Source organism: Otolemur garnettii, unplaced genomic scaffold, assembly GCF_000181295.1.
Source record: "Otolemur garnettii isolate 467f Iridium unplaced genomic scaffold, OtoGar3 scaffold00218, whole genome shotgun sequence".
Classification (NCBI taxonomy): Eukaryota; Metazoa; Chordata; class Mammalia; order Primates; family Galagidae; genus Otolemur; species Otolemur garnettii.
Window position 1 is genome coordinate 1,180,812 of NW_003852613.1, and position 10,661 is coordinate 1,191,472.

Here is a 10,661-nt window from a genome sequence, read left to right on the forward strand (position 1 = left end):
GCCTTCCAGCCTGGGGGAAGGAGGAAAGTTCCCACCCAGAGCCTCAGGGCAGAAGCTGGACCCCCCCCCTTCTCAGAAGTAGCCTGTTTCATAGATGCCATAGAGGCGCCCTGCAACCTGACCTTGCCTAGACCTAGGGGTAGGCAGGTGTCTCCTGGCCCAGCCCTTCCCTCTGCCCAGTTGTGCTTTCTGCCAGGCCACCCTGAGGCCTCGTGAACACACCCTTCAACTGACCCTGCTGGATCTTGAGACCACAGTGAAGGCCTGGATGCAGCCCAGATCCTTCTTGTCATGGTGCTGGGCCTCTCAGGGAGCCAACACTGTAGCTTCAGCTGTGCTAGCCCTGGTGGACCGTGGACAATCCCTGTTCCTCTGCTGCAGGTGGGGGATGGGCTGGCCTTTTGCACAGGTTCAGCCACTGCTGCCCACCCACTGATGGGCCCACATAGAGATGGATCCAGGGGCACTAGGCTGCAACAGGATCCGGTTTATTCTGCCTTGGCAGGGTGGTCCTGAGAGTGGCGGGTGCCACCCTGTCCCGGGCGGAGGGAGGGCCCGAGGGCCAGTTAAGGCCAATGGCGGGAGAAGCGAGGGGCATGCAGCCCCTGGAATGTGGTGAAGCCAGGCTGAGGCCCGGAGGCAGCTGTGGTAGGCCAGGGCAGGGTGGAAGGCACCGGGCTGGAACCGGCCATGGCTACAGGGCCGCGGATCCAGGCCGCATGGGCACCCCAGGATGTGGGGCACAGGGTCACATGACACAGAACACAAAACACAGGCAACAGGTCTCACAAGGAAGCACATGGACACGTGGGCACAGACTCACAGCCAGAGGGATGCCCAACCATGGCCAGACACATGGACACAATGGTGGTATCACATATAGACTACAGGGGATCCACAGCACTATGGGCACACAGACTCAGGGAAGTGGAGGGGCCTTTTGGCACTACTGCACTGGAATCGAGAGGCAGGGCGTGGGCTGTGCTGCAGCCCGGCAGGCCTCATGTGTGCCCTCTAGCTCAGTCTGTCTTCCACACCTTATTCAGCAGCTTCACTACCTCATCGTAGATGATGAACACGATGGCCACGTCCAGGCAAACCCGGCCCAGGCGGGGGACAGTGCCCTTGTAGAATCTGGGTGAGGGGAGGGGCTAGAGGTAAGCAAGGCAGAGAAGGGCAGGGTCCCTGGGAATGGCAACCCCAGAAGTGGGAGGGAAAGAATAGAATGCTAAAGGTGCCTGGGGCAGGCTGCATCAGCCAGGGAGGGTCTGAGAGGAGACGGCGGCCCCTCCTCTCCCCCACTCACGCTTTGAGCCCCTCGTTCCTCAGGATCTGCAGGCCGCAGTCCAGCGTGTTTCGGTATTTGTGCGCTTCCAGGCCCTATGGGACACCCGGAGGCCAAAGCTGAGCAGTCAGCTGCAGCCTGAGCCTGAGCTCCTCCACCCGCGCCAGGCCCATCCCACCTGCATGCGAGTCTTGATCACATCCAGAGGAGTGTTCCCGAAGACACTGGCTGCGCCTGCGATAGCTCCAAAGACCCCTGTGATGAGGGGGTTCATGGGCTTGTTGGGATCATCCCCTGGGTAGGGGGAGGAGTGTGGTCAGAGGGTGCTGGAGGGTAAAGGGGCGTGGGGTGTTGAGATCTGGGGCAGAGCTTGGACCAAAGCCTGAGCAGATGCCCCCACCCGTCCCAGTGTCCTTGGCATGGACACACCTCGGTACCAGTTGCGCAGGGAGGTCATGACGAAGAAGCGGATGGCCTGGTTGGAGCCCTGCTTGAGCACAGTGGCTGTGAGGCCCTGGTATGTTCCTTTCAACCCTGAGGGCAGGCAGGCACAGGGTCACACTGGCATTGCCCAGGCCCCAGCTGAGATGGGAGAGCCAAGGCAAGAAGGGAAGTGTGGTCCCTTCCAGCTTGGCTGAGGCCTGACCCTAAGGAGGAAGGCTGGGGGCTCACCTTGTTCCCGCACTATCTCCCTAACCCCGTGGAAGAACCCTCTGTACTTGGGGTTGGCTGAGGTCTGGTCATGGATGAACTTCACCTGAGAGAGAGGAAAGCAAAGATGCTAGTTCTTAGCCACCACCTGAAGGGCACACACCTGGCCCCCCCAGTGAGCAGGCCCAGAGCCCACCAGGCCCTACTAAGGGCTGGGGTGCAGGTCTCCACCTGGCAAGCAGCACTGCCCAAGGCCACCTGAGACACAAATATACCAAGAACACAAGGGCCTGCCTGCCACCTGATGAAGGACAGTCCACCCTTAAGTTCCACAGTTTGACAGCAAAATTGTTATTTTATGTTTTCTGCTTATATATACATATGTGTGTGTATATTGGAGACAGAGACTCCCTGGGTACAGTGCCCTGGCATCATAGCTTACAGCAACCTCAAACTCCTGGGCTTAAGTGACCCTCCTGCCTCAGCCTCCTGAGTATCTGGGATCAATGGGCCCCCCCCCACAAGGCCAGTTTTTCTATTTTTAGTAGAGATGCTTGCTCAAGCTGGTCTAACTCCTGAGCTCAGGCGATCCACCCTCTTCGGCTTCCCAGAGTGCTGGGATTACAGGAGTGAGCTACCTTGCCCTGCTGGTAAATAATTTTCTAAAGAGCTTCGTATGGTCTTCCTTTGGCCTGCAGGACAGTGGGCTGGAGAGGCCCTTCCAGCCCGCCCCCAGTGCCTCTGCACGCCTGCCCCTCCCCATCTTGGCGGTCTCCGTGGAGTACAGGACCTCCTGCCGGCCGTCCCCGCATGCCTGTCTCCTGCAGGCACCTTCCTCACCTTGATGGTCTCCATGGGGCACACGACCACCACCGCCTCGGCCACGCCGGCACCGAGACCGCACAGCAGCCCCCGAGTGCTGTCCAACCGTCCCTGGGAGTCCCGCATGTGGTTGCTGAGAAACTCGAACATTCCGAACCTGGAGGCGGGAGGCCGGAGGCAGGGAAGGTGAGAGGGGGGTGGAAGGGCCGCCGCCGCCGGGACCCTCCCGCGGCCTCCCGGGCCGGGCCTCACCTGACGGCCGCCTTGGGAATGGAGCCGTACAGCAGGGAGCTGAGGCCGCGGTACAAGCCCAGGACTCCGTGGTTGCGGACCGTCTGCCGCACGCAGTCCCCTAGGGGAGGGGACGGTCAGGACCCCGCCGCCCGCGCGACCGCCCCGCCGCCTGCTGCCCCGCGGCCGCCCCTCCTCACCGATGCCCCGGTACCGCGGCGGGTGCGAGCGTTCGTCTAGCTGCAGCTGCGTCTTTACGTACTCGGTGGGGAACGTGATGCAGATTTCGATCCCTCCTGCCAGGCCGCCTGTGGGCACCGGGCACCAGGTGCTGAGACCCCGACCCAGACGCCCGGCCCCTCCCCGGCCCCGGACTTTGCCCGGCGTCGCCACTGTCCCAGTGCAGCTAAGAGGCTGGGTCAGGACCCACGCCCCTACCCCGCAGTCTCGGAGCGGGGCGACCCTCGTGCGTGGGGTGCGGGACAGTGCCGCCCCCCACGCCCCCGGCCCAACCCGGAAGTGAGGCGGGCCTCGGCGTCCCGGGCCCATCCGGAAGCGCGGCGCGGAGCGGCCGGCGGGTCGGGATCCGCGTCCCGCAGGGGCTCACCCGCCAGGATCGCCTTCCCCGGGTGTGTCAGCTTGGCCTTCCCGGACGCGGGCGCGGCAGCCGCCAGAGCGCTGGGGGCGCGAGGCACAGCCATGGCGGGCGGGAGGCGGGGAGCCCGGCGGCAGCCTCGGGTCCGAGCCTCCGGCACTGGGCGCTCGGTCCGCGGCTGCCGGTTATGTCTAGGGGGCGGGGCGGCGCGTCGGCTCCCGGGCTCCGCCCCGTGTGGTCCGAGCCGGGCCCCGCCCCCTGCCCGCCCCGGACCGTCTGGGAAACTGAGGCCGGGGCGGAGCGCGGCGAGGCAGGCGTCGGGGCGGGGCCCGGAGGGCAGCCAATGGCTGCAGTGGAGTCCTGGGAAACCGCGAGGCGGGGCTGGGGGTGGTGCCTGAGGGAGGCGGTACAGTGTCCTGGCCCGGAGCTGTGGGTCAAGGTGCAGTGACTCCAACGCTCCTGGACTGGGGACCCGCGCGGGGAGGAGCGGGCCTCGGAGTCTGCGCGTCTGCAGAGAAAGGACAGACCTTCGGGGATTCCAGAGGCGAGCGGGGCGGACCGTCCCCGAGACACGTGCTAGCTAGCCCGGTCCCTCCGGTCTGAGGGTTTGGCTTTCGGACGTTCCACCCGATTGTGCAGTTTCCACCCCTGCCCCTCTCCTAGATTTAGAGCTCAGGGGAAAAGACTCCAAGTATAACCCGGATGTATTCTCCCTGGCAGCCTCCATGGGCAGACACAGGTTCCCCGCCCCCAAAGGTCTCCGCGAATCTTTAGCAGGCCGCAGGGCTATAAAATTGGCCTTTGTCCCCGCCTACCCACACCAGCACCAAGCAGAGAAGCTTTGCCTTGATAAACCAACTTTAATATTCGTGATGGGCAGGAGGCTCCATACAAGACGTGTTCACGTTGTGTCTTCAAAGTGGCGTGGAAAAAGCAGTTCTAGCCAGTGTGGGGTAGAGGCTGCCTCTTCCCCCAAGGTGCAGGGAATCCTTGCAGACAAGAACCTCCCTGGCAATGCCTGATTCCAGCCAGAGGCCCACCTCCCTGCTGGAGGCTGAAGCTAGTCTTGGGCAGTCAGTGTCTACCCCGGCTTCCTCAGGCTCCAGAATGCCTTAGACTAGGCTGCCATCATCGGGCTTCAGCAAAAATAATGTCCTGGTATTCTTGCCTCTTGTTGGGGTCCTCTGTGCTCGAAAGTGACAGGCTCCTTGGAGAGGTTAGTAATCGGATAGAGCGGGGGTCAGGACAGTGCCACTACACAATGAAGCTGCACACAGGAGGCTGGACAAAGGCAGGAGGAGCACAGTGTATCCATAGGAAAGGCCGGCAGGGGATGGGACAGTAGCAGGGCCTGCTGTCAGCATCAGTTGTTGGCCTGCAGAGGGAGATGCCTGCAGTGAGCAGAGCTCCTGCTGTCCATGAGTCCTCTCCTGGCTGCCCCTGAGTAGCGATGGGCCCAAGAAGCACAGTCTACAGGACCAGCCCTGACCACCCCAAGGCTGAGGCACTGGGAGGCAAAGAGTGTGAGCGTTGCTGGTGTGGGGCCAGGCTAGAGGGCAAGCTAGTCCTGACATGGGGCACTTACTCAGCTCAACCAGCTGGGTCTCACTCATGCCCATCAAAATCTAGAAAGACCAGATTGGCATTAATGATGGGTAGGCACACTCAGCAGGAGCTTGAGTCAAGCTGGTGTGTGGCACACTCAGGCCTGTGTTAGCTCTGCAGCTTTTCCAGCACCCCACAGCCTCTCCAGTCTGTTTGATGGCCAGGCTGTTCAGGGTAGGCTCTCAGGTGCAAAGCCCCTCTCAGCACATGCCAGTAGCAGCCTTGGCACTCAACGGCCAGCCAGGTAGGGCAGGACCCTCTTCAGAATGCAGATACCCTCACAGCAGGGAGGACAGTGGCCATGCAAACATTCCTAGACACACACCTCCACATCTGGCAGCCACTGGGGTCCTTCTAGCTCCTACCCATCCATCTCTATTCCCATTTGAAGCCCAGCCAGGGAAGAGCAAAATTAATCACCTCCCATCTCCTCCCTGCTAGGTGCAGCCAGTGCCACCTACCAAACATGAGTGGCATGGGCTCTGCCCCATGCGCCTTTGCCTTCTGCAGACTCTCCGAGGCATACAGCCTGTCCACCTGCAAAGGAGGAGAGGGCACGTGAGCGCCCACCTGACTGCAGCTGGCCTCTGCAGTGGAGTGGCTAGCACCACACCCCACGCACACTGCAAGTGCAGCAAGGCCCAGGCTGAGGTGAGCCGCTGCAGCAGGGCTGAGAAAGGGATACCGCAACAGCAGTGGCTGCAGGCTTTGAGTGTGGCCTGGCTCATGGGGCCAGGTCCTCCTCCAAACACACGGACACACTCCTTCCTGACCTGCAGGGCTGGAGCAGCATGCAGGGAATACTGCCTGCTTGAGTCTGGCCAATGAGTCTGGGCTGTCTGCCCCTCCTGACCGGCAGACAGATCATGCAGATCATGTGGTCCTCAGGAGATGAGACACCAGGCACCTCAGACTCTTCTCCTGAGAGATATTTGAGGACTAGATGCCTTCTTACTCTTCCCCGAGGCTTCCCCAGGCATTGCCCTTGGTCAGAGCCACCCCAGTGCAGGGCTCAGTGGTGAGGCAGGAGTGTGACTGGTAGGCTGGCCCTGCAGTCTGCCCTCTCTGGGTGCCAGCTCGCTGACACCCAGGGAAGCGCTCTAGGTGGGGCCTACAAGAAGAATGTACTGAGAGAATGTCACAGGGATGTCTCAAAGGGTTGGCCCCCTTTTCTCCCTGACCCTCCCATGACAAGTGTTTTGTCTGGCCCTGGCAGGAACAGGTAGCAGTCATCACCTGTGAGGGATAGTGAAGGAGTCTGGGAACCCCAGGCTAATGATAACCCTGAGTTGGCTGTGCAGCCACAGTATGGCCCATGCTGACAAGGGTTGCAGGGATGAACTCATCATCCACCAGAGAAAGGGAACGTGCTCCCCAAAGTCCTGCTAGTCAAACCCCTGCAAGCAGTGATACCTCTGAGGTCTGGGTGGGCCTAAGGTCCTCTTATGTTAATTGTTGGGCCTCTATTGCCAAGAGGAGATTCAGGCCACACTCATCCTTTTTTTTTTTTTCCAGGAGTGTCACTTTGTCACCCTTGGTAGAGTGCTGCAGCATCATAGCTCACAGCAACTTCAAACTCTTGGGCTCGAGTGATCCTTTTGCCTCAGCCTTCTGAGTAGCTGGGACTACAGGTGCCTACCACAATGCTGGCTATTTTTAGAGACAGGGTCTCACTCTTGCTCAGGCTGGTCTTGAACCTGTGAGCTCAGGCAATCCACCTGCCTTGGCCTCTCAAAGTGTTAGGATTTCAGGCATGAGCCACCGTGCCTGGCCTTCACATTCATCTTTTTTTTTTAGAGACAGAGTCTCATTTTGTCACCCTTGGTAGAATGCTATTGCATCACAGCTCATAGCAACCTCCAGCTCTTAGGCTTAGGCGGTTCTCTTGCCTAAGCCTCCTGAGTAGCTGGGACTACAGGCACCCGCCACAACACCTGGCTCTTTTTTGTTGCAGTTTGCCCGGGGCTTGGTTTGAATCCGCCACCCTTGGTATATGAGGCCAACGCCCTACCCACTGAACCACAGGTGCCACCCCACACTCATCCTTCTTAAAGAGGTTCTCAGAAAAGACTGCTTTCAGGTTGAGACACTTTAGGGATGGGAAAAGCAGCTCACTGAGGGTGAGAGCAATTTCCAAAGGCAAACTACACACAGCACAGAAATCCCCTGTAGGGAGTGGCCATCTACTGTGGTTGAAGAGTGATTGTGACCCATCTGTGTCCTCTGGCACCCACACACTTTAAGCCACGTGGTCAGGGATACCCTTTGCCTGCCCCTTGAAAATCATCAGGGAGCCTCATACTCAGGTGTCCTGTGCAGATGGGACCAGGTCACTCTCCTACAGCAGGCTGATGGTCTTGAATGCCCTTTGGGGTGGCCCTCACAAGGGCCAAGTAGCTTCTCAGAGGCTCTGTGGGTGCAGGCAGCCCTCAAGCCCTCCCAGGCAGAGCCAGCAGCACTAGGGCCCTCTGATTTCTACCCCTCACTAGTCTGTGCACCACAGAAAGAAGTCTCAACCTGAGCAGCTTGGGAGTCTCCACTGGCTGGAAGGAGGACAAGTGCATGGCTGGAGGGGCAAGCAGGTGCTGCAGAGAGGTGGGTGGGAAGGAACCACTTGAGTGTGAAGGGAGAGGCCCTTCCTGCAGGCAGGCCAGGTGGCAGGAAGCCACAGCTCACCTCACTCAGGTACTCCCTCATCACCTGGATGAAGTAAGGCATGGCAGAGTCCATGGCACTGTGTCTCCAGGCCAGCTCCAGCACCACGTCCGGGTGGAGCAGGTCGTAGCAGGTGAAGAGCGTGGCTGCGAAGCACTCCTGTCTGCCTTCCTCCAGGAACCACCACAGTAAATTCTCAGCCAGCTCCACATCCCGAGATTCTGCTGCATGCCACATGGCATCCTGCAGGCAGGGCAGACACATGGCTCAGGCCATGTTGTGGCCAGGACAGACACGAGGCTGGGGCTATGCTGAAGACGGGGCAGGCATGCTGCTCGGGGTGTGCTGCAGGCAGGGGCCTCATGCCCATGGGTGGATGGGCTGGCAGGGCAATGAGCAGAGCCAGGCTCCATGAAGGCCCTTCCTGCACCACCAGAGCCAGTCTGGACACAGCTGAGCCGTTCCCTGCACCTGGCTGCCCTCTGCTAAGATGGAAGTGCTAACTCAGCACCATCCTCTCAGACCCTGAAATGTTCAGAGGTGACACACATGACTGTGGGTGCCCTGTGAGACAGGGGTTCTGGCCTCAGGGCCAGTGACCGTGGGCGGAGGGTGTACGTGACACTGGGGTGTGTGCTGATGGAGAGGCACTGTCGAGGGCACAGACAGTGCTTGGGAATCAGCAATTTCGCCTTCCTTCAAGTCCCTGAAATACCCTAACTGCCATTTTTACACTTGCAGATTTTGTCCAAAATGACATCATTTTCAAAATGATCCCACATCACGATTAGTCATTAGGAAACTACTGCCCTGTGTAGCTGTTTTCTGCTGTCTAGCCACATGCCGGAGCTGGACCCAACTCCAGCCAGCCCTCTGCAGCAAGGCCTGGTGTTCACCCCTGTCAGAGATGAGGAACCTGAGACTGAACCTGGGCTGGCCATGGCCCATGCTCTTCAGGGGCAACCCACGGTGGCCCTGCTCCACGTGCCCACTGCTGCCTCTGAACTCTGCTCTGGGGACTCCTGAAGATGTTCAGCCTCCACATACGTGTGGGCAGCCACCCCACACACCCCCTGAGAGGGCCCAGCCCCACACAGCCCCTCTGCACCTTCCCTTGTGGGAAGAAGCCCCTGCTGCCTGCTGCTCATGCTGCTCTGTCCTGGCCTGTCTCCCTGGCTTGTCTTCTGCCTATATCTAAACACGGGTGCCTCTCTGTCCATTCTCCTTGACCAGTCACTAGAGAGTGGATGTTTCCAGAACCCTTGTGCTCCATACTGCAGGCTGAGCTGCTCACTGGTGGCATCCTAGAGGACTCCCTCAGGAAATACCCAAGCAGCACCCTGTTCCTACAGCCCAGAGCCCTCTCCCCTCCACCCCGACCGTACCACCCCCAGGGCAGCTCTATCCTCTTCCTCGTCCCTGTGTTTCCTCCCAGACCACCGCCAGAGCCTGCGGGCCTGTCTCACTCTCAGCTGAGCCTTCTCTTCTCCACACCTGGATGTGGAAGGTCCTGGGATCCTCCTGTCTCAGTCCACACTCAACCCCAAAGCAGCCCCTCCCCTCCTGCCTGTCCCCATGGTAAGCTTCCCATGCATAGATCACACCCCAAACCTTGCAGCTGCTACTGTCATCCATGCTTCTGTCCAAACTGTCCTGTCATCTGAAGTCCTAACTGGGCACGCTGTGACCAGGCCACCTCTTCCCAGGAGGTTTCGACTCTGGCTTCAGGGCATCCCCTCTCACGTGGCAGTGCTGACATGGGGACCTGTGTGTTGGGCCATGGGCACCATCCCTGGCCTCTATTTTTTACCATTAGTGCCACAGCCCCAGCTGTGACACACAAAAGTCCTCCGAGGGCCACAGTTACCCTGGAGTTACCCTGGCTTACAGCCACTGTTCTGGATGCAGCACGCTCGGCTACTCTGCTTGGCTCTGTCCTCGGGACTCCCTTCTTAGCTCACACAGCTCTGAGTGGGAGGTTGTAAAGGCCAGCGGGCCTCTGGCAGCACTTACACCACCCTCTCCCCAGTCTGCCTGAGGGGTGAGAGGCTGTGCTCCGGAGCCCTGGCAGGCACTGTGTGGGCAGAATGTGGTGGCTGTGATGGCCAGGTGGGGGTGGCCTTTCCGAGGTGTGTCTGAGCTTGGCTGCCATCTCCTGGCGCCAGGCCCCGAGACTTTCACTGCAGTGCCCGGCTTTAGCAGTGCTTCTTCCCCCTGGAACTCATGGGCATCCCAGGCAGGACCATGGGCACTGTCACTCAGGCTAGGAGCTGTCACAGAGCAGACCCTGACTTCAGAACCACAGGGCTCAATGCAGTTCAAGAGAGCTGCTGCCTAGGTGCTGTGAGAGTGAGGTCACTGTGCTAGGGGAGAGGTGGCAGCTGGACACAGGGAAGGCCATCAGAAATGCCCATGGACAACTGGGAGAAGTAACACCCTCAGGTCAGGTTTATAGTCTGAGGGGGCTTTCAGGGTCTCCTGGCCATGGAGCCCTGATGCTCAGCTGTATAGTACAACAGGGGCCCTCTGTAGAACAACCTTTACACTACTGGGGAGAGGTTTAGGCCAAGCAGAGGCTGGCAGTGCCTTTATGGTTTTGGAGATCTCTGCACATGGCCTAATCTGAGCAGATGCCCAGACCTGGCTCTCAAGAGTGATGCTAAGCCACCTCTCACTGGCATAAAAAAAAAATGTTTGGTTTTTCCTTTAAGCAATCCTCCTGCCTCTGTCTCCCATGTAGCTGGGACTACAGCTGCAGGTGCAACACCATGCCCAGCTTTGAAGCACAGTTTTTTGGTTTTTTTTTAGAGATAGAGT

The 10,661-nt window shown here is 59.6% G+C and overlaps 2 protein-coding genes across 3 annotated transcripts in view; both read right to left on the bottom strand.

Moving 5' to 3' along the window:
• Positions 1-472: 472 nt before the first annotated feature.
• On the bottom strand, positions 473-3,864 carry SLC25A1 (solute carrier family 25 member 1). Of its 2 annotated transcripts, none has more exons than XM_023508021.1 (9): positions 3,597-3,864; positions 3,190-3,297; positions 3,011-3,110; positions 2,777-2,915; positions 1,958-2,042; positions 1,715-1,819; positions 1,464-1,540; positions 1,307-1,380; positions 473-1,134 (listed from the first exon to the last, which is right to left on the bottom strand). In XM_023508021.1, the coding sequence occupies exons 1-9, from the start codon at positions 3,688-3,690 to the stop codon at positions 1,020-1,022; spliced, it is 897 nt and encodes a 298-aa protein (XP_023363789.1). In that variant the 5' UTR covers positions 3,691-3,864; the 3' UTR covers positions 473-1,019. The 2 variants fall into 2 exon arrangements, with proteins under 2 accessions (XP_023363789.1, XP_003801745.1); XM_003801697.3 differs by having other exon boundaries at positions 1,464-1,579.
• Positions 3,865-5,168: 1,304 nt separating this feature from the next.
• Positions 5,169-10,661, bottom strand: part of CLTCL1 (clathrin heavy chain like 1) — a 141,502-nt gene continuing 136,009 nt past the window's right edge. The window contains 3 exon segments of the mRNA XM_012812677.2: positions 5,169-5,209; positions 5,651-5,726; positions 7,866-8,087. Coding sequence (XP_012668131.1) covers positions 5,190-5,209; positions 5,651-5,726; positions 7,866-8,087 — 318 coding nt within the window. The 3' untranslated portion in view covers positions 5,169-5,189.

Bases quoted from the DNA above. Each gene is read 5' to 3' on its own strand.
- SLC25A1 (XM_003801697.3), bottom strand. From the start codon at position 3,690: ATGGCTGTGCCTCGCGCCCCCAGCGCTCTGGCGGCTGCCGCGCCCGCG. The intron at 1,381-1,463 runs GTGGGATGGGCC...GGTGTCCCATAG, and splicing joins TGATCAAGACTCGCATGCAG to GGCCTGGAAGCGCACAAATA. The intron at 1,135-1,306 runs GTGAGTGGGGGA...CCCCTCACCCAG, and splicing joins AGGAACGAGGGGCTCAAAGC to ATTCTACAAGGGCACTGTCC.